Source organism: Ursus maritimus, unplaced genomic scaffold (genome assembly GCF_017311325.1).
Source record: "Ursus maritimus isolate PB19 unplaced genomic scaffold, ASM1731132v1 scaffold_32, whole genome shotgun sequence".
Taxonomy (NCBI): Eukaryota; Metazoa; Chordata; class Mammalia; order Carnivora; family Ursidae; genus Ursus; species Ursus maritimus.
In genome coordinates, this window is record NW_024425786.1 from 24,859,426 (window position 1) to 24,882,119 (window position 22,694).

Consider the following 22,694-nt stretch of genomic DNA (forward strand, 5'->3'; position numbering starts at 1 on the left):
GGTGGCCATGTTTGTGTCACATGACCCGGCCCCAGCCACAACCGATTGGCCAGCGATGGACACCTGACTCCGCCGCCGGAGCCCTAGACCAGCGCTACCAGTGGCACCAGTGGTGTGTACCGGCAGTCCTGGTTCAGGAGAGTGGACTGGGCATACCTCTTCCTAACTCCACATTCAGTGAATGTGTTTGAAATCAGCGCTGGTGGGATTCGTACAACAGAAACTGGCAAAGGCTACACATGGGGGCTTTCTTGTCCTTGGAAGAGCCAATTGCTAAACGTTTACCAGCACAACGCTGGCTGACTCTCCAACCAGCCTCGCCAGTCCATGGATTAGAGATAAGTTAGGAGATGGTGGACTCCTGAACTGGAAGACCCTGTGGTCCAGGGGTTGGGATGTGTGTTGGGCCAGACATAAGCAGGACAGAGGCAGAGATAGAGAAGACTGAGAGCCTGAGTCAGACTCAGCTCCTGACTTCCCGTCTCCGTTTTCTGGCCAGATTTAATTTCCTGCTTGTTCTCACATCAGAGAGTTTATGTTGCCAGAAGTGCAACAGGGAGCAAGTTACATACCTAACCTCTCTGTGCCTGATTTTCTTATATGTAAAATGAGGGAAATAATAGTAACCAATTTGTAGGGTGGCTATGAGGATTAAATGAGTCAATACATGTCTAATGCTAAGAACTGTGCTTGGTACATAGTTAAGTACCAGTAAATGTAATTCTGACTGTTACTATTTGACGTGGCCTTGGTCAGTCTAAGTCCCTTATGATCAGTGAACCCTGACTAGACAGCTGATGATGTTTGGCAATTTCTGGGGTGGCGTCTGAGCTGGCCTGCAGGGTGGGGCGGCAGGGGCAGGTGAAGATTTGACATGCAGAAGCGACGAACGGAGGACTGGGAGTTTGCTTTTCACCTGCTCTCCTGGAACCTCTCAGGAGCTTCCCCTGCCTCTGAGGGTCCCAGCAGGTGCTGAGGACAGGGCTGATCAACAGTGACACTCACTGATGGAAGTGGCTGCAGAAAGAGCTTAGCCCCGCCTGCTACGTCTGCTTCTGCCCCAAGTCCCTCTCATGCTCCCACCCCCACCAAGGGTCTCTGGGTAAGACAAAGGAGGGAGACACTCCCAAGAGGTCGTCTGCTCCACACGGCAGCTTCCCTGACCCATCCCCATCCTCAGGAAGGTCTCCACCCACAGCGTGCAGCTGCCCCAGCCCAGCACCTGGAAACCCTTGCCTGTGCCATCATTTCCTCTTCAAGACAGGAAATGGCTGTTCTTTTGGCAGTGGCTTTGCACTATGAACTTGCTGGAGAAGGGGCAAGCAAGGAGAGGGAGAAGCAAGTTACGTATTTGGGAGCACCACAACCTTTGCAAGGAGGGTGCCTGGCATCCCCACTTGACATCTGAGAAAACTGAGACTCAGCAAAGGTAAGAGACTTGTCCACAGTCACACGCAGAGTGAGAAGAAGAGAGATTCCCACCCGGATCTTACTAGCTTGTGCTCAGGTCTCTCACAGCCCAGGGGTGGTGAAGGTCGGTGTGGGTGGCCCTTGGTGAACACTGCAGGGTAAGGTGGAGGACATGTGCCCACCAGAGGAAGGGATGTGCCACCTCAAAGTCACCAAGCGATAACCTGTTCTTAGGCACACCTAGCCTGTTCTTACCTCTCGTCCAAAATCCAAGTGGCCGTCTGGGTTTTGCTAATCTAGTCTGGGCGGGAGGCCCTGGGGAACTTCCAACTGTCTTTGAGAGGGGAGAGATCTCTTACGTCACATCTTTGAGAGGGGAGAGATCTCTTATGTCACATCATCAGTGCGTGGAATCTGCTCGTAAAGATGATCAGATTGTAAAAACCATCAGGGTTGATTTATGCCGGAATTGCTGTCCTTCTGAGGAAGAGCGAGGCTGTTAAAAATGCAAGGTCTGTGAGAACACTACATAAAGGATTCAGGGGACCTGGGGTGAAATCCCACCCTCCCAGGGCCTCAGCGTTCCCAGCTGTCAGGGGACAGTTCAGGCGCTTCCATCTGCTGCCTTCCCGGTCTCCTTGGCACGGTGACCACCGTTCCTGGAGGGCCCGATGATTTCACCCCCTGCTCGGAGCCTGTTTCTTCCCCCTTTGAGGATGAAGACTCTGGATAGCAGTCATGGGTAAGGAAACGTCTCTCCCAGACAGCCCTATTGGCCCCACATCAAGAAAATGGCCTTTTTGTGGACATTGCCCAGGAGAGAGGGCCATAGAGACACTTTTGGAATAATTTTATTACAATATTACTTAAATACGTACAAACTATGCTTGAGGGCAAGGGGAGATGGAAGGGCAAAGCCAAGGACTCAGATGCCACCACGTCTCTCCCGCAGCAGCAGCTTTCTCCTGTTCGTCCAGAACCACTCTCTTTTCGGAGTGAGAGCCAGTCCTGGCTCTGCAGCTGCTGCCCGGACTGACGCACAGATTCTCTGTGTCCTTAGGCAGTTATGTTCCCTTTCTGTGCCTCGGTCACCTTATCAAAAAGGGGGCTGGGAGTTGGCGGTGGGTGACGGTAGCTAAACAGCGCTCCAGGAGGCATGGAATCTAGTAAGGTCAGAGGTGAAAAGTCTAGAGGCAGCCTGGCCGAGGCGCTACTGCCCATCGCCCTTCGTCGTAGTGGTCGGTCGCTGTTGAAAGTGGGGGAAAGGGGATCTTTCCCTTCCAGCGAGAAGCTCCCCAAAGGCCACGATGCTTCTTCCACCGCCACGACCCCACGGCCGGAATGGGCAGGGCCGTTTGCGTCCGAGCTCTCGCCACCCTCCGGGGCGCCCGCACGGCTTTGGGGGTGTCCTCCCTGGGCCTGGCAGGGGGGCCTAGTCGCGCAGCAGGGCGTACTCCTTGGGCGCCCAGAGCAGGCGCGGCCGGCGGATCTCGGCACGCCGGCCGATCTCGGGGCTCCAGCAGAACTCGGGCGACAGCACCTTGGCGGGCTTGTGCAGCCAGAAGAACTTGTTGAGGTGGCTCTCGTCGTGCCAGCGCGCCTCCAGGCCGCGCTCGCGGTCCTGCCGCTGGCCCCGCGCGCACTGCGCCGTCAGCCCGCGCAGCGCCGCCACGCTGCCCCCGAACACGGCCGCGTGGTAGTAGAAGTCGCCCTCGCCCGGCGCCAGCGCGGCGGCCGAGCGCGCTCGCGTCAGAGGCAGCAGCCGCGCTGCCAGGGAGTGCCAGGCGTGCAGCTGCGCCACCGACTCGGCCAGCACCTCGGGCCCGAAGGCGCCGCGGAAGTGCTGGTCCACGTCCATGCAGAGCACGAAGTGCGCCTCGCGGCCCAGCCGCCCGCCCAGCGCCTCGTGCAGCGTGCGCATGCGCTGCATGGACACGTCCTGCCAGCGCCGCTCGCGGGCCACGCGCTCCACGTGCAGCCGGCGGCCCCGGGCCAGCGCCACGCGGGGCACGGCGGCCGGGCGCTCGGTGAACACGTAGTACACCACGCGCTGGCCCACCATGAAGTGCCGCTCGGCCGTCTCCAGGAAGCGCGCCAGGTACTTCTCCAGGTACCTGCCGGGCGGCGCGGGTCAGTCTGAGCGCCGCGCCGATCCCGATCTCGCTCAGGCTCCCCGCCCCGGTCCCCCTCCACTCCACAACCCTCCAACCGTAGCCTTCACGGCGGGCACGGATGATTGCTCGCCTCTGCTGCCCGGAGGGGCCCTGGGTTCCTTCCCTTGAAAGTGGGCTCCCACGACCTGCCTGCGTCAACGGGTGCCGCGGCGGAGAGGCTCTGCCGGCCCCGTGGACGGCTGGCAGCGTTCGCCTTTGCCCCGTTAGGGCTCTGAGCCTTCGCTTACGAAGTCCCAGACCCTTGAGGCCGCAGGGACGTGAGGAAGCCCAGCTAGCTCCGCAGACGGCTGCGTGGAGGCAGGTGCCCCACCGGTGTTCAGCAGTCGGCCATCCCAGTGGAGGCTCAGACCCTGGGGAGCAGCGAGGAGCCCTTCCTACCGAGCCTTGTGGGAATTCCAGCCCACAGAATCCTGAGCTATAGTAACAGCTGTTTTCAGTCACTGAGTTTGTGACAGTTCCTTACATAGATAACCACGATGGTCCCTGGGCGGGTGTCTGTGCTGGGTGGGCTCCATAGTGCTGGTGTCCGGGAAGGAGGGAAAGGGAAAGGACGGTCCTGCCCTCTTCCTGGGAGTCTGGGACAAGAGGTGCTGTCTTTGACTCCCTCATCACCTTGGGATCTTGTGGCCCCCCAGGGTGCCCCACCCCTACGTCATATGCACACGCGTTCCATTCCCTGCCTGGACAGCACCACTCCCCTCCAGGCCTTACCTGCCTACAGCAAAGACAGTCAGACCAATGGTGAGGTTCTGCTGTAGAGCCTCTTGCTGGGCCACAGCTGGGTCGAAGGTGCCATCCCAAATAATGGGGGCCCCCCAGGAGGTACAGGTCAGGACATCAGGCCGGGCCCTGGCAGGGCGGGGATGGAGAGATAGGTCCATTCATCCAGCCATTTGGTGCAAGTTCACTGCCATCTCCCCAGTGCTGGGCCATAGGGCCCCAGAAATGGGTGTGACCCAGCGCCTGCCCCTAGAGATCCCTAGCCTAGATCCAGTACACAGGATTGGGAGATGTAGGACCTGATGGGGCCACCAGAAGGAGTACCTGGCCCTGCTGGGGTGAGGAATGTGAGGAGGGCAGGGACAGAGCCCTGGAGGGTGTGTGGGTGTTAGCTCCTTACCAGGGATTCAGGAGACCCGTGAAGTTGTCTCTCAGCAGGGCCATTCTGGCAGAAGGGCAGACACCCATGGGGATGAGGGCTTCCAGATGCCTGCGGGGTGGGGGCAGCAGTGAGGGAGGGATATGACAGCCAGCTCAGAGCCCTCTCACATTGCTCTTTACAGGGGGGGAGAGCCCACAAGGACAGGTGTGCAGCCAAGAGAGCCACCACCCACCACCCGCCCTTGGACGGGGCCGCTTTAACCCTGATCCTGCTGGTTCCCACGTTGAGTGCTGGGGGAAGGGGGTTGTACCTGACTAGAGGGAGCCCATACTGGAGCAGCCCTAAGAGGCCAAACGCAAGCAGGATCAGCCAGCAGAAGACTCTCTTCCAGGTCCTGGGTGGTGGGGAAGGGCGTTAGCAACTCATTTATATATACACATACACGTGAGAAATTATTTACGTAATTTTAATGTTTCATGTTATTTATTTTTTTTAATACAAATGTATCCCATTCTCATGGTACAGGCACTCAAAGGTACAAAAGAGTATGTACAGTGCAGTCTTTCCTGGTCCCCGCCACTCAGCTGCTCTGCGTGAAGGTAAGCCAGTACGACTCTTTCCTTGTGCCTCCTTCCAGAAGTGGTCTGTGCATGTACAGGCAAATATAAATACGGTAGCAATTCCTCCCTGCCCCCTTCCCTCCCCCGGCTCAGCGGGAGCACAGTAGATATGCTGTTCTGCACCTTGCATTTCCACTGCCTCCCCTGGCCACTGTCTTTGAGGTTATTCCCTCTCAGTCCCTGAAGTGCTTTCTCACCCTTTTCCCCAGCTTCAATATGCCATTGATTGCGTAAAGCTCAGCGATGAGAGCGAGGCCTCCCACAGCACTAGCTCAGTATACCCTGACTGTTGCTGTCACTATTACTCCTGGGCAGACCCCCACGAGCTCCTGGACAACCTCCCAACTCCAGTCTCGGCCCTACACATCCTTCCGAAGTCTAGCTCCCCGAGGCTCTTTCAAGAAGCCTGCCAGGTCAGGCGCTCCTGCCTCCTGGCCTTTTCGGCTACCCCACCTGGCCACGCCTCGGCAGCCGTACCTAGTAGCTCGCCCGGAGAGGCATCATGCGGTGGCGTGTGCGCGCTGTACCCACCTGCGCGCCGTCTCAGCACATGGGACCTCCTTCTGTTCAGTTGGCCAAGCCAGAAACCCGCTCAGCTGCTGCTGTGCCCCCGGCCCCCACAGTGACCCTGCCTGCCCACGTCTCACCGGGATCATTGTGGCACCAACTTCTGTGCTCCCAGTCACTTCCTGCACGGCCCCCAAAGCCATCCTGTAAAGTGCCCACCTGCCTTAACCGTGTCCACATCACATGACCAATCATCCAAGAAGAAATGCACGGAGGAGGCAAATACATGCGGAAATGTTCACCCTCACTAGTAACCAAAGACATACAAATTAGAACAGGCTGGCATGTTTTACCTGTAAAATGAGCTTTTTAAAAAGAAATAAAAACAGCGGCGCTGCAAGGATGCAGCGAGGTAGATGTACTCTTAGACTGCTGGCGGGGACAAAGGTTGCTAGATCTTTTGTGGAAAGCTCCTTAGCTCTGGGAACTGAAGCCTTCACTGTTCGTCCCCTTTAATCCAATCACCCCAACTTGGGGGAGCCCGTTCAAAGATCATGGGCAGCGTGGAAAAAGCTGATGCATCAAGATGTTCACGAGTTTCTGCTTATTCCTGCATTCACCCGATATTTACTGGGCCCAGGCTCAGAACCTAGCACTTGCTAGGTCAAGGATTCTGGGGTGAGCGAGGCACAGACCTCGTCCTCGGGGAATGGAGTCAGGAAGATGTGGGTGGCCAGGACGAGAGGGGATGGGTCAGATGACAGGCCACAAAGAGATGAATAGAACACAGCACAGTAAAGGCTGCAATTAGCATAAATACAAGATGCTGTGAGGGCAAGTTGGAGGGTGGCAACTGAGCCTTGACAAATGGGGAGGAGTCAGGGAGGCTTCCTGGGAGAGGTGGCCTCTAATGATGAGAAGTTATCCAGGCAAAGAAGGCAGCAGAGCAGGGAGGGAGGCCTATGAGAAGAAAACAACATTGTACAAAGTGAGAGAAAGCTAGGGGTGTGCATGGCCCTGCGGGCCATTCTGCAGGGTGGAGTGCAGGCGCGGAGTGGGGAGAGGTGAGGCTGCGGGGAAGCCAAAGCCAGATCACACCCCACCTGCATTCCAGGCTGAGGGGTTTGGGCTTCATCTTGAGGAACATAGGGAGCCCTGAAAGATACTTCTTCCAGAGAGTGATGTAGTTAGATTTTTATTTGAAAAAAAATATTGCATCTGAACTGTTGAGCCTGGACACTGGGGATGGGGGAGCATGGCTGGAGGCAGGAAGGAAGGCTCCAGGCCACTGCCAGCCCTCGGGGGGTAGGGGGGAGTTATCTAGTGGCGGTGTGAGCCAGGGTGGCGGTGGTGGGGTGGGGAGGAGTAGGTGGTGAAGGACTGTCAAGGCAGTGGGCTGGGCAGGACTTGGTCATGGTTCGAGGGCCAGGGGCTAGAAGGAGACAAAGCCTGAGTGTCCGGTGGGGTGGGGAGAGGAGTGAGTGGAGGTGCGGTGGTGGAGGCAGGGGGCAGGGGTGACTTCCCAGAAGTGTGGCTGGAAAGAGAAAGGAGGATGGGAACTGGAGGGGGCTGAGGGGCTGGGATTGGTGGAGGGGCGTGTGTTTCTTTTATGAAAGGCACTTGGGCTTGGTTGGATCCTGCCTGGAGGCAGCATGGAGAAGGCCTTATGTGGGCTGCGGAAAAGGCCCCAGCAGCCAGCCCACGGACTGACTAAATAACCCTTTACTGATGACTCTGTGGTCACATGGAAAAATGCTTACGCAAGAAGCTTCGATGAAAAAAAAGGCAGGTTCTAAAACTGATGGGCAGTATCATAATTTAGCAGGAATTAAAACATGCACCAGAAAGTAAGACTAAAAAGGAAAACTTAAAAGTGTCTATGGAGTAAGTTACAGTAGGGTTTTTTCCCCCTTTATTTTTCCCTTCCAGTTGTTTGTAATGTGCTTATATTGCTTTTTTAATGAAGGAAAAACACAGAGTTAGCAATTTAGAAAAACAGCAACCACAGCCTTCCTACTGCCGGCAAGATCAAGTCTACACCTCTTAGCCCCGTCCAGGGAGCCTTGAGAATCCGGCTCCTTCGCTGTCACATTTGAAGTGCTCTCGCCTGAGCTGGCTTTCCCACCTCTAGAGCCGGATACTCACCGCGGGCAGACCAAGGACGGTCTTGCAGATTTGACAAAGCAAATGGGCGTCAGCAACCACAGTGCTGACGGGCGGGGAACTGGATGAATGAGCGACAGAAAGCATCTGTGCCACGGAGAGCAGCACAACCCCCAAAAAGGGCGAGGTGGATGTATGCCTAACCTCTGGAAAAGAGGTCCCGATGTATTAAGTGGAAATGGAAGTACCGGGAGTGTAGACAGAAGCAGATCTCACTTCCGGGGGGAAAGCCCCTGCACGTCCGCGCCCAGGCATTTACGGACGTGCCTGTCTGCGGTCTTGTGTAAACAGGCAGGAGAAGCATTGTCCGGTGGAAGTACAATGGGAGCCACACGTAGAAACCGAAATTCTCTAGTAGTCACATAAAAAATGTGAAAAGAAGCCGCTGAAATGAATTTTAATAATACTTTAACCCAATATTTCCAAAATATCCTTTCAACATACAATCAATATAAAAATTACGGAGAGGTTTTATATTCTTGTTTTGTACTAAGTCTAAATACTTCTGTTGTAATTAAAGAACAACAGGCCCCAAACGGAGTCACTCCTACTAAGCCCCGATCAGCGAACCAAACCGGTTAGCACTTAACCTAAGTGCAGCGGAATTTGGCCCAGAAATGTACCTTCAACCGGTCAGTCTGGGATTACTGGTCAGCCCTAGTGAGATCCTCTGCCTGCTAGACCCCTGCCCTCCCCCAAAGGAAAGTGACCCTGCTTGAAACAGTCCACTCTTTGCTAGAAGCTTCCTTTCCTCCATCCCCTCCTGCCTAGAAAAGCCTTCCATTTTGTACAGCTCCTCGGAGCTCCTTTCTGTCTGCCGAGATGAGATCTGCCGGATTCATGAATCATTAAATAAAGCCAGTTCCGTCTTCAAATGTACTCAGCTGAATTTTGTTTTTTTAACAGATTGGGTGGCACTGACGGGATCAAAGGAGACTGTGGTGGCTTTGGGGACAGTGAGAAACACAGGCATGGTACCCATGAGCCCTCTGAATTCTTTCTCGCTGTTTCTGAGGGCCTCGGGTGAGTCCCCCTGGTTCTGAGCTCCACTGTCTTGGCATCAAGCTCCGGATCTCATTGGCTCTCCAGTCTGGGGCTTGGCAGCTTGAGCTAGCAGAGGGTTCCACCCCGCACCCAAGCCCCAAGCCCTCGGTTTAGTTGGCAATCCCCCCATCTGATTGGAACCCCCAGCACTTTGGTTCTGTCCCAGATTCCACCCTGGGGCCCGCTGGTGGCAGCTGCAGGTCCCCGATCGTATGGAGTCCGTCTGTAGTCCCCATGCTTTGGGCTCTGTGAGTCAGGCCTCCCCCCGGTCCCCACTTCCACACTGGGAATTGCTGGTGGTGCACACAGGCCTTCTGTCTGCCAGTCTGCAGATGACTGCTGGTGTCCGCAGGCCCACGGCTGTGGTCACTGTTGGTTTCTGTTAACACGTACGTAAGGTAAAGGCTGTTGCTAGTGGGAGTCTCAGAAGCCAAAAAGCTGCAAAAATTGGTGGGCGTGGATCAAGCATTTAAAAACTGTTAAAGCACTTGCTACCTAACCTGAAAACTCATGTGTTACGTTAGGTTAAGGTACTAGGTCTCCCACCAACCTCAAAGTTTCCTTGCAACAAGGTACACTGTAAACATCACATGGTCCCCAATCCAGCAGCACATCCCCGTCAGATATTAGTTTGGTTCTCAGAGACCCAAAGGCTTTATTATTATGACACATAATAATAACTAATAATGATAATGGCATCCGTAAATTCCAGAGGCGAGCACACCATCTTCCAGCACGCTGACTTATTTTATGTCTAAGAACTGCGGTTCTGAAAGCTACCGATAGCTACAAAATGGCACAGTCTTACTAAAGTAACCTAGAATTACGGTTGCCATTATGGAGAACGTTCCATTTAGACAAGATCCCTCATGTAAGAAGCGCACGTACAAACAGGGGTTCCCAGGGGTGCCTGGGTGCTCAGTTAAGCAGCTGACTCTTGATTTCTGCTCAGGTCATGATCTCAGGGTTGTGGGATCGAGCTCCACATTGAGCTCCACGCTCAGCTTGTCTGCTTAAGGTTCTCTCTCTCTCCCTCTCCCTGCTACCCACTCTCTCGCTTTCTCAAATAAATCTTAAAAAAAAAAAAAAAAAGGTAAGGGTTCCCAAATTGATCAAACCAACTGAGTGGCATACCTACTTTAACTGGTGTACGAAAGCTTTCCAAAGGCTTCAAGATTCCAGAATAGCTTCATGAAAAAAATTCACTGCAAAAGGCCAATGAAAATTTAGATACAAGATCATAAACGAAAGTCTGCCAAGCCATCAGTCTTACAGCTACAAGGGCCGCAAGGCCAGAGACTTAAAATAGCACCTGGGCCTCCCACGTTGCACCTTCCTAGGGGCCCATCATTAAAACGCTGGCCCAGGGATCAGTTGTAATCAGTGGAGAAGCTGGAAAAGACGTTGTCCTCAAAGGCCCTGTGCAAAATTTCCAACATCAACGTGAATGTCCTAGTATCTACCTCCAAAGGTGGTCCCCCATATAGGCCCCTTCCAGAGCTGACAGGTCTTCCAGGGATTCTCTCCCGCACTGCTACCAATAATTCCTTCAAACAGGAAAGGGGAAACCAAGTTAAAAATGGTAACAAGTGGCCAAATTCTGGTAGATACTGGAATTAGACCCTCTACTTTAAACCTCACTCACAGGGCGCCTGGGTGGCTCAGTTGGTTAAGCGTCCAACTCTTGATCTCAGCTCAGGTCTCGATCTCAGGGTCGTGAGTTCAAGCCCTGTGTTGGGCTCCACAATGGGCCTGGAGCCTACTTAAAAAAACAGACCTCACTTGGGGCCTGCAAGTGGGATCCTGGGAAAGACTGAAAGAAGCCGGCTAAAGGTGAGAATATCCTTACCAGAGTCAGCTGTCCTGGATCTCTTAGTACCCGGGAGAAAGAGAAAAACAAGTTTTCACATTGTCCCTTCCTTCCCAAATCCAGGCCATTGGTTATGATCTTGGGGAATGGCTCTAGATTTTGTGAAGATAGTATCTCTTGCACCCTCGTTGAGGATACCTCTTGGGTTCATGGGGTTGTTTTGTACTGTGAGTTTGTCCTGGCTGAAACCTGGCAAGATATTTGAAAGGATTTATTTTTTTAAGATTTTATTTATTTATTTGAGAGAGAGACAGAGAGCGTGAATGGTGGAGAGGAACAGAGGAGAAGCAGACCCACCGCTGAGCAGGGAGCCTCTCGCAGGGCTCGGTCCCAAGACCCCGAGATCATGACCTGACCCTAAGGCAGACCCTTAACCAACCGAGGCACCCAGGTGCCCTGATATTTGGAAGGATTTAATAGCTCTGTGGTCATAAATTTGGGCAAATTGGAAGCTGATATTCAGAGCCGGATATGAATTTTTTCTAGACTTTCTCCCTTAAGCTAAATGTACTTGGTGGGAAAGAAAATCTTTCCAACATGGGTGGATGGGCATGTCAGTCCTCGGAGGTCCTCCGGGCTACAACGCCTTTCTCTGAGGAGTTAGAAGTAACTATCCTTATCCTGCAGATCTTTCCAAGACCGGAAATGCAGCTCTAGAAACAACCCAAAGCCCACCCATTCCGGGGTGCCTGACTGGCTTAGTTGGTAGAGCACGGGACTCGATCTCCGGGTCCTGAGTTCAAGCCCCACGTTGGGCATAGAGCTTACTTTACAATGGAATGGAATAGACTAGACTAGACTAGGGGCACCTGGCGGGCTCAGTTGGTAGAGCCTGTGACTCTTGGTCTCTGGGTTGTGAGTTGGAGCCCTAGCCCCACATTGAGTCTAGCGATTGTTTAAAAAAATCAAATCAAAGTCCACCCTTCTTTTTGACAATTAACCTCGCCCCTATTTGTCTCCGAAGGCCTGTGAGTACTGTAAAAATTCTGGCCTAAGGGAACACGTGTCCTTCTTGGAGGAGTCTGCCTTCTCCCCCTGTGCCTTTGAGAGGTAATCTACCTAGCCTCCGCCCAGGAACTCTCCTCTTCCGGTTTCCGCCAACTCCTCGAAACGCAGACTTCTGGGAAGTACAGTTGACCCCTGAACAGGGGGTTAGGGGCCCTGATTCTCCCCCCCGCCACTGCAGTAAAAATCTACGTATAATTTTTGACTCCCCCCAAATTTAACTGCTAACAGCCTACTATTGACCGGAAGCCGTACTGATAGATAATATAAACAGTTAGCACAGACTTTGTATGCTGTGGGTATTATATGTTGTGTTCTTACAGTAAAGTAAGCTAGAGAAAAAGAAAATGTTACTTGAAAAATCATAAGGAAGGGAAAATATTTACAGTCCTGTTTTTATTTATTGGAAAAAATCCATCAGAAGTGGACCCGTGCAGTTCAAAGCCATGTTGTTCAAGGGTCAACTGTAATTCTTAGCAGAGGGGGAAAAAAGGAGGAACGAGGCTTGTAAAACATAGAAACGGCTGTAGACATTCCCTTGCCCCAAATCTAGTCCACAGCTTCTATCCGATTACTTGTCAAGGACAAATACAAATCTTCAGTGTCTTCTCCAGAAATACTAATAAAAAGCTGTAGCCATCAGAGCAGCTAAGCTTAACTTATTCCAGCTCTCCTTTTATAACCCAGTGAATTTTGTATTATCATCCTGGTTTCGTGGCTGAAGTTTTAATTTTTTATTTTTTGAGAGAGAGAGAGAGCGAGAGAATCGTGAGCAGACTCCACACCCAGCGCGGAGCCCAACTCAGGGCTCCATCTTGCCGTGCTGAGATGGTGACCTGAGCCGAAATCAGGGGTTGGAAGCTGAACAGACTGAGCCACCCAGGTCCCCCTTGTGGCTAAAATTTTAAAACAAAAGCCGTAACGTCTCTGCATCCGTCTATGCGATCAGAGTGTTCTAGAAGCGTGTATATTCTATCACCAACAGTACTGCCAAAATTAATTTGTCAAAGAGCTCTACTTAACTGGCTTTAAAAAATTAAGCACTTCTATGAATTAAGTATTCCCGAAATTCTCAGACATGTAATAGAAAATAACCTGAATGCTTTTCAGGTTCATGGGATCTGGGAAAATATTCAGTATTAAAGCTAGTTTAAGTTTGGCTCAATTAAAATGGGTACGTCTTTAGAGTTATCAGCATTAAATACCAAACAGACACAAAACTTTTATTCTCCTTGGGTTTTACTAGTAAGTTCATATCTCGGTTACAAAATTGGTCAGCCTGAAAAATAACCCAGAATGATAACCGACTTTGTCCAATGTCTATAATGACGTTTCTGCAGGTAGTCTTAACATAACTATTAAGAATAAGTGATTTAAATCGATATAAATGGGATAAGAGTTTCTAGGTGAACTTTCCAGCAAACAGTTTCCAAAATCTTCTGACTCCTCAAAACCTTAAAGTCTTGCTAACTTAAGTGATGAGTTAAGTCAAATTCATTGAGTTATCTAGACCATCTCAATATAAAATAAAATTAAATTAAATTAAATTAAATTAAATTAAAAAAAATAAAACAGCATGTGCCCCATTGGAAAATTTATTAGGAGGAACATATGCTTTTAGGAATATGAAATATATTCATAAAATTGCCAGTAACAGCCCATTCACAATTGTTTAAAGCTACCAGACATAATAATGTTCTCTGTATGAAAGGAAAGCAGGATGTGCATTTTTGGTAAGGGAAGGTACGAGGAATGGAAATGTATTTTTGTTGAGGGAAAAGAAAGTAATTTTGTCCTAAAAGGAAGGCTGGTTATTCGGAATGGGAAAGAGAAAAAACAGGATGAAATCTGAATGTAAAAAAGACGGTGGCAGATGGTGTGTAGAAGAGGAATCTTGGGAAGAGGATTTTATGTGTGGTCAAGACGGCTGGGCAGGAGTGAGTGTACATTTAACAAACGGATTAATGAATGTTAATCCCCAAAGCGAAAGCGCACAGGTACAAAGTTAGAATTGGTTTCCTCTCCGTTAAAAGGACGAAGTTTTCTTAGACTATAGGTCTACAGGTGATAAGAGATTGTACAGGTTTTTCTTTACCTTTAAGTAACCTGCCTGGAAAACACAGACTTTGTGTCCTCTCAAAATAATTTCCCACGTGTCATATCAGATCTCCGGGTACTTAAGAAAACGCACGCTTCTCTGTTAGAAAAGCTCGGGGCTTGTTTCTGTTTTAGGACCCTGAGCTCTAGGTATTTGTCTGCAGACTCTCCAATTGTCACTATGGTTAAATAGATTACCAAGTTATGCTTCACGATGACCGACGATCTTATTGGACCAAGTTTTTTAAAACCCCTCTATATTTTTGGGGGCGCCTGGGTGGCTCAGTTGGTTATGTGTCTGACTCTTGATTTCGGCTCGGGTCATGATCTCAGGGTCCTGAAACAGAGCCCTGCGTGGGACTCTGCGCTCAGCGTGGAGCCTGCTTGAGAATCTCTCTCCCTCTGCCCCTCCCCTCTTAAAAAAAAAAACCACCAAAACCCCCCCACAAACCCTTTGATATCTTGTACAAACTCTGTGCCCCACAATGTAATTTTAAAGGAAGTCTTTTTTAAAAATTTTTTTCTTTTTAGGGGCGCCTGGGTGGCACAGCGGTTAAGCATCTGCCTTCGGCTCAGGGCGTGATCCCAGCGTTATGGGATCGAGCCCCATATCAGGCTCCTCCGCTATGAGCCTGCTTCTTCCTCTCCCACTCCCCCTGCTTGTGCTCCCTCTCTCGCTGGCTGTCTCTATCTCTGTCAAATAAATAAATAAATAATCTTAAAAAAAAAATAAAAATAAAAATTTTTTTCTTTTTAAATTTTTTTATCATTATATTTTGCCAATTTTTTTTTTAAGATTTTATTTATTTATTCAGCAGAGATAGAGACAGCCAGCGAGAGAGGGAACACAAGCAGGGGGAGTGGGAGAGGAAGAAGCAGGCTCCTAGTGGAGGAGCCTGATGTGGGGCTCGATCCCGTAACTCCGGGATCACGCCCTGAGCCGAAGGCAGACACTTAACCGCTGTGCCACCCAGGCGCCCCATATTTTGCCAATTTAATTACAATATGTGTTAGCGTGGATCTGCTTTTGTTTTTGTTTTTGTTTTTAAAGATTTCATCCATTTATTTGACAGAGAGAGAGACACAGCGAGGGAGGGAACACAAGCAGGGGGAGTGGGAGAGGAAGTAGCAGGCTCCCTGCCAGTGGAGCAGGGAGCCCAATGTGGGTCTCGATCCCAGGACTCTGGGATCACACCCTGAGCCGAAGGCAGACACTTAACAACTGAGCCACCCAGGCGTCCCTAAAGGAAGTCTTTTTAACCTGAAAGTAACTTTGAGATTTTCCACAGGATCCTTGGAAAAACTGCAAAAGAATTATTCTCTCTCCTTACAAAAAGAGATGTCAAACTCATTAGGCTTATTTGATGTGCTGAATTAAATGGGAAGCATTGTGAAATAAGCAATTGGAAGTCTTCCTTATGTGGTGTTTGTGTAGGTATGTAAGTGTTCCAGAAATTATGTGAAATTCCTGGAAATCTGATATGTCCTGGTTATAATGTTACCAGTCAAAATCCTGGTCATTATCTTAAAATGTGGTATGTTACGGAAATAATCAAATTTCCTTGTCAATTCTATTTGACCACAGCCATTTTTAAGTCCTTTGTCCTTTACAGATGGTACGGTTTTACTCTGATGCGTTTACAGACGTGTGTTTCAGCTTTAAGGAGATTCAGTACAGGTTTCTGATAACTTTAAGATCATAAAACTGAAATGGGGAAAAAGTTCCCGAATTAATAAGGAAACTGGATTCAAGCAGAGCAGGTATTAATTACGTGGGACTGAACGAACAAGGGGTGTGATCATAATTTTTTATGTCTTTTTGTCTGACACATTGCTGGTTCCTTAATGTTTTGTTTGTCCGTATTTAAGGAGATCTTTTTACAGCAATTCAGTAAAGTATACCTCTGTAAACAAAGATGAAACATTTACTTTTTTTTTCCCTACCCGATCCCCTCCCGAATTTGGAAATTCTTGAGTATTCTTTTCATGGCGATATAGTTATTTGCCTAAGTTCTACGAGGATCTGTTGTAATAAGACGCGGTTGGAAGCATTGGTTATATTACCAAGGTTTTGACTGATACGAATTCACCCGAACTGTAGGGATTTCAGATAAAATTTAATGGTGAGTCCTTGGCTTGGCTTCCTGCCTCAGAGACTTTTAAAAGTTCAATCTGAGATTCCTTATGAAAAATCTCAGCGAAGCGTCTTAGGGGGGGCTTGTACGGTCAACTGCTACTCTTACCGCACTTATATAAATAGGTCGACTTAATGCACACGCACTAGTTTTACTGTGATTATATTTGGCAAATAGGGATAATTGCAGAGAGAAAAAAATATGTTTACGCTTTGTAGACACTAGATTTTAATCCCATTCCCTGTCGTTGAGGTTCTGTGAAATGCCTGAATAAATGCCTGTGAGATCCTGAATTCTTCTAGTTTCTTCAAGTATCTGGCTACGACTGTCCGAACGAATGTTTCCAAGTTTCTCCCACCTTCTGACTTGGAGTCACGGAGCCCAGAGAATGCCCTGAATCTCCTTGGACGGGGCTAGCCCAGGTCCTCCTCCCTACCCCGATGGCAGCCCGACTGCAGGGACTTGAGCCTCGGGTACCCATCTCACAGCTAAAGAGGGCTCCTGGCCTCTGGGCCTGCGCGGATGGGACCTCCCAGTCAAGCGCACAAGGAGGAGAAGTCGCTGACACCCAGGTGGACGGCTCCCACCCAAGGCAGCAGATCGAGACTTCCTTCTTTTCTTGCTTCCCTTTATTCTAGCATTGGCCGGGAAGGACAACACCTTCATCTGTATCTCCTGGGCCACTGCTAAAGGGAGGTACCCTTTCGGACTTGTGGATTTGTCTTTACAAACCCTGATCTGTCCGGGAAGGCAGAATCCACGCGCAATGCCACCTCCGCGGGAGCGGTTTGTGCTCTGGCAGGGTCTGTCTGTGTGGCGTCTTCGTTCCCTCTGGGCCTTTGAATGCCTCTCATCTAAGAGGGTGAGCTAACTGTGCCCCTACTGTCACCAGCAAACCCAGACAGCCCATTGGTCAGCTCCCCTATATTTTCGTGTCGAGTTAGAGAGGACCTACCAGGAGGCTAGTGTGATTCAGAATTTGCTTCCTTTGGTGGGTCCCTAACTCCCGGGGGCGAAGTGAATACAAATGAGGCTGTGATCCGGCCACGTTCCTTAACTCTTGAAAGTACAGCAAAAATCCAGTGTAGAGCTGTAGCCACACTGTGAAAATCCTTAGCCTCCCTGGCCAGAGTTGTTCTTGTTTTTAAGATTTTATTCATTTATTTGACAGGGAAAGAACAGAGTGAGAGAGAGGGAGCACGGGTGGGGGGGCAGAGGGAGAGGGAGAAGCAGGCTCCCGGCCGAGCAGGGGGCCCCATGCAGGGCTCGATCCCAGGACCTCGGGATCACGACCTGAGCCGAACGCACACGCTTGACTGACTGAGCCACCCAGGCGCCCCTGCGCAGGGATGAACCCTTCTGGGGAAGTTGAAACTCAGTTCCGGAAGAGCGCTGAGCAAGCCACGTGGCTTAAAACGGTGACCCCTTCTATGGGGTCTTTCTTTGCCTTACTGATTCTGATGGATTTGGGTCTGGGGGCCCAGGGCTCCCGAGTGCTCTCTAGACAGAAGCGTCCTGCTGATGATAATCGCAGTAGTAATCCGGGGGCACCGTCCTCTCTTGGAAGGTTTACACGCACGTTCGAAGCCCCTAACCACCAAGCCAGTGACCTCCCCGAGGCTGGAGCATCAGGAAGGGAATGAAGCGGATGCCCAGCTTACGAAGTGTGAGCCTCAAGTCCCGAGCTGCAAGTGCCACTCAGAGGAGCAGCCCGAGCGGGGAGAGCTTTGCAGGGACGGCTGGGAGTCTGCTCCAAACGGGGGAACTGTTGAGAAGCATCGGGCCCGAGCGGAGCCGCTCAGCGCGCTTTGCCCCATCAGCCAGCCAAGACCGAGCACCCAGCGCAACTGCGGTTCCAGCTTCTCCCAGGAACTTCTAACCAGTCAGTCTGGAATTACCTGGTCAGCCCTAGTGAGGCCATCTGCCTGATAGACAGCCCCCCCTCGCCCTCCCCCAAAGGAAAGTGACCTTGCCTGAAACAGTCCACTCTTCGCTAGAAGCTTCCTTTCCTCCATCCCCTCCTGCCTAGAAAAGCCTTCCATTTTGTACAGCTCCTCGGAGCTCCTTTCTGTCTGCCGAGATGAGATCTGCCGGATTCATGAATCATTAAATAAAGCCAACTGGATCTTCAAACGTACTCAGCTGAATTTTGTTTTTTTTAATGTTGTCTAACAGAAGAAAATAATGTCCGTTTCTTCACACTCCTCTCTCATCCGGCTTCCCCTTTGGCTCAAGTCACCCTGTGGGCCACCCCTACTTCTGGCTGATTGACTTTGACTCAGGGGTTCCCACCACCCCCTCCTCGTGTGCCATGATTTGCTCACAGAACAGCTCACGACACTCGGGGAGGCACTTCTCTTCCATTTCCTGGTTTATTTATGACCCCCCAGATCAAGTACTACATACAGTGACGTCCGGGGGGGTCCAGAGCTCAGGGGCCTCTATCCACGCAGCTGGGAGGTGCCCCCCTCCCAGCACCTGGGTGCATTCCCCACCCCGGAAGCTGTCTGAACAGTGCCTTTCTAGAGTTTTTACAACCCAGTTGTCAGCCCCACCTTGCCTCCCTGGAGGCTGGGGGTGGGGCTGACAGTTCCAAGTCTCTACTCCATGGGTCTTTCGGGGGTTAGCCCCATCCTGAGGTCTACCTTAAGTCACCTTAGCATGAACTCAGCTGTGATGGGGGGGGGCTTATTAGGAATAACAAAAGACGTGTTCGGTGCCGGGAGCACAGGGAAAAGACCAAAAGTCGTTTTAAACCACACCCTCGATCAGAGTTCCCTCCTGGACCTGGGGTGGGGCTGAATCCCTGCTCCGGGCCTCTGGTGGGACTGTCCTGGGTATCGTGGGTACAGTGACAGAGGACACCTGGGGGTATTGGTGCCACCTGCTCTCTCCACTTGGATGTCTCCCAAGCGGCTCACATTGAATGGTCAAAAAGGAAACCTGCTCCCCACTCAGGTCTCCTCCATCTTGGTCAATGACGTCATGATGTCCTGTGTTCTCTGTGACCGGTCCCAGGTACCCGAGAGGGACCCGGTCCCCTCCCCTCATAGCTGTTAGTCACCGAGCCATCTTGCTTCTGCCTCCCCCCCCAGAGCGCCATGCTTCTCGCCTGGATTCCCTGCGTCTGACTTGACTTTGTATCTTCCCCACCTCTGTTTGCCCTTATTTTCCTACCAACCACCACCAAGCTCCGGAGACTACTTTAATACCCAGCCTCCTTGTGACACCTTCCTTGACGCCCCCCCAACACCTGCCACCAGGCACCCCTTGCACCTGCGCAAACCTCTACTCCAGCACGTGCCCAACTAGACGCTGGACCTCTGCCCCACCAGCTGTGGGGGCCTGTTTTCTTGGACTTTGTATTCTTGGTGCCAAACCCGAGAGCCAGCCTTGTGGTCGGTGGCATTAATGATTGTTCAGTAACGAATGAAGCAATGAACGGCTTCCTTGTCTTCTCTTTCCCCAACTGCGTCTCCTTCTTAAGACTGTTTGCTTCCATGTTAAGTCTACAATCTTTTACGAACAATCCCGGACATTTACGAGGCAGACCCCTCGGCCTGCGGAGGGTTTTATGGCCCTATCTCACGGAGGTCTGCCCACAGGCCCGTGAAGGAGGTGCCGATCGTCTCCACCTTAGGCGGAAACAGAAGCCTTACGCCTTCTGAGGCTTCATTAAGCCTTATGAGGCTCAGGGCGTTACATCACTTGCTCAGGGTCACACAGCTGGTTAAGCCGTGGAGCTGAGGTTTGAACTTCGGTCTGATTCTGAAGCCAGAACACGGCATTTGGGGCTCCTTAAGACCTGGCCCCGGCTCAGCCCTGAGGCTCATCTCCCAAGGGTCCCTGGCCGTGTTGTCCTTCCCCAAGGCACCGCACGTTCCCCCATGTCTCCTGCAGGAAGCTCTCTCCCCTCCCGCACCGAGGGGTGCGGCAAGGCACCGAGCCCCGGGAGGGCGGGTGGCGGCACTACCCGCGAGGGCCCCTCCGGTAAGTCTGTGCTACCGGGGCAGGAAAAGGCTGGAATCGACCTCTCTCGGCCCCCAGCTGTCTTGACCTTTTAGCTAGCCCCCTCCCAACCTGGAGGGGGTGGGGGCGGGAAGCTGATGCTTATCGTGGGCACTGGGCCTCAGCCAGGGCAGCCAGGCGGAGCTGGCCCCAAGTGGCCTGGCGAGGGCTAGGAGGGCGCCCTGATCTAGGCCCGTGGTAGGCACCTGCCTGCTCCTGCTGCCTCCTCCCAGGCCCCAGCTCGGGAGCCCTTAGCCCATAGGGGCCTCTGCCTTACCCATTCTTGCACATGCCTTGCTCAGCTATTTTCAAAAGCACACCCTCTGCCCCACCTCCACCTGCAGAAGGGGGTCCCTCAAGCCTAGCCTGTGCTCTAATCCCTACAACCTCCTGGCTTTCAAGAAGGGGTTGAAGATCAATCATTAGTTCTTAAGTGGGAACAGGCTTCAATCCTGGACGGTCAGTGCCAGCGGGACAAGAGAGCGCTCTCGGCTATGGTGGGGGACACAGCCCTCGGTCTTCTTTCTGTCGCTCACCAAGGGGGCTCGGAGCTAAGGAAGGCAAGGGGAGTTACCCAGCTCTCTTGACAAGATCCACGAGGTCTCCTAGGATGCAGTCTGCCCCGCACCCCACTCTGCCCCACGGACCGTCTCTACCCCTCGAGTGATGTCCCCTTTCAGCATCCCCTTCTCCCAGGGTCAACATGGCTCAGCTGGTACTCAGCGGGCCAGCCTCCGTGCCTCGTCCTGGACTGTTCTGGCCACCAGGCTGGACTCCTCCCAGGTCAGATGTCCTGCCCCATCTTCCCCCACACACTAGCAGTGTCCCCAACTCACCTGAGTCTCTCCTTGAGAGCCATGTCGAGAAGCTGGCAAGACAGTCGGCCAAGAAGAACCCTCCAGCTCGGAGCCAGGGAAGAAATGACTAGTTCCTGGTGACTGGGACAAAGCGGCTCCTGGCCATCTGTCAGAAACCACACCCACAGGCGCAGGCAGAGATGAGCTGCCCCGAGACGGACTCCCCTGGGGGCGGTGCCTGCTGGAGGAAGCTGGCCCCAGGATGGGGGGCCAATCACCTGGAAGAAGGTGGATCTGAGTAAGGCCAGCTCTGGTTGGCCGGAGGCTGAGCTCTTATTTTGTGTTGACCTCTCTTACCTGCCCAGGGTCCCTGTGCTCCGCCGGGTCTTGGATCCCTGGGTGTCCTGGAGCCTCTGTGGGTCGGGCTGCGGTGTTTGCCATCCTGGGAAAACCCTGTTCTGCACGGAGCTTCAGCCAGATCTCAAGGGCACTGGTTGCCTGATTGTGACCTTGGAAAACTCACCATAAAATGGGGTACACACACCAGTCACCCAGGACAGTGCAGGAGCCGCGCAAGCTCGAGGATATGAAACGGTTCTGTGAGGTTTACACTGGGCAGGGTTTTTAAAAGTGCAGATTGTGAGCCTTCAGAAATCAGTTTTGTGGATCATGGATCGTGACCAAGGTTTAAAATGTATGAACAGGAAGAGAATTGAAAAGAAAATATCAGAATGTACGTAAGGGTAGGTATTGTGTTGGTGCTTCAGATATCTATATTTAAGTACGTGTATGAGAGTGGGAAACGTGTTTTTTTTAAAACCGTGGCGCATGATCAAAAAAACGTCTGCAAACTTCTATGTAAAGTGTAAACAACAGGAACAAATACAGGTTTTCCTGCTCTCTGAAAGAAGTGTTCTTTGTGAAAACTTCCAGCAGCAGAAGCGACGTAAAGTGAAGACAGTTTAATTTAATCGTTAATTTATGTGGGAGGTTTTTCAGTGTTCCAGACCTGACGAGTAAGCCGTTTTAGGCTTTCTGCTACTTCAGGACGCACCTTGCTAACAGAAACACAAACGGAGGTGCAGGCAGGGGCTCCCCGACAGCGCGCAGGGCCTGGGGGCTGAGATGCCCAGCGGCCCGGGAGGGAGCGCCGCCTCCAGCAGCGGCTCGCTGCCCAACAGACGCTGAACAAGGTATTTTCACTTTTTGCCTTTTTTCAGAGAAGCAAAAACCCTCTGGGGATTTGTCTTGGTCCTGAAAGCAGGGACTCAAGTAGGTCTTTTGTGAAAGCGAAGTGGCCTAACCGAGCTTTCGCAAGGGAGGCGATGCCTGGGTTTCGAGCATCACCCTTCACACACAGAAGGAACGGGCCGCGGCAGCCAGGCCCCTGCCCTTCACCGCATCCTCGCCCCCGAGGAGTTTCGGGGCCCTCCTCCCTTGCCACACGGGTAAGAACAAACTCGGGAGAGGCCCGGCTTTGACTTTCCCCATAAAGGGAAAGGGGAGGGCGGTTCAGGGTGCAGAGACTTACCGAGACCCGCCGGGACCTCAGGGCGCCTGCCTAGCGGGGCCCCACACCCTCCCCCTTTCCCGGAGCCTCGGGCCCTGGCCCTGGCCCCGCAGCCCCTCCAGCCCTGGCTCTGCCCTCTGGGTCATTAGAACCACCGGCCGGCTCCTCCTCCTCCCGGTACTAGTTACAATTTAACTGGCTTTCCAGAGGGGTGTTATCGAACTCCTGGAAGTCATTGTGCCTAATCTTCCT

General features: G+C 52.0%; 1 protein-coding gene across 1 annotated transcript; it reads right to left on the bottom strand.

Annotated features, from left to right (window-relative positions):
* Window positions 1-2,842: 2,842 nt before the first annotated feature.
* Window positions 2,843-20,994, bottom strand: A3GALT2 (alpha 1,3-galactosyltransferase 2). The gene is made up of 5 exons (XM_040619341.1): window positions 20,972-20,994; window positions 4,997-5,080; window positions 4,705-4,794; window positions 4,296-4,433; window positions 2,843-3,524 (listed from the first exon to the last, which is right to left on the bottom strand). Exons 1-5 carry the CDS (start codon window positions 20,992-20,994, stop codon window positions 2,843-2,845), a joined length of 1,017 nt encoding a protein of 338 aa, XP_040475275.1.
* Between the last annotated feature and the right edge of the window lie 1,700 nt (window positions 20,995-22,694).

Excerpts from the sequence above, each read along its gene's own strand:
- A3GALT2 (XM_040619341.1), bottom strand. The coding sequence starts at position 20,994 with ATGGCTCTCAAGGAGAGACTCAG. Across the intron at positions 4,795-4,996 it reads TATGGGCTCCCTCTAGTCAG|GCATCTGGAAGCCCTCATCC; the intron begins GTACAACCCCCT and ends CCCACCCCGCAG. Across the intron at positions 3,525-4,295 it reads ACTGTCTTTGCTGTAGGCAG|GTACCTGGAGAAGTACCTGG; the intron begins GTAAGGCCTGGA and ends GCCGCCCGGCAG.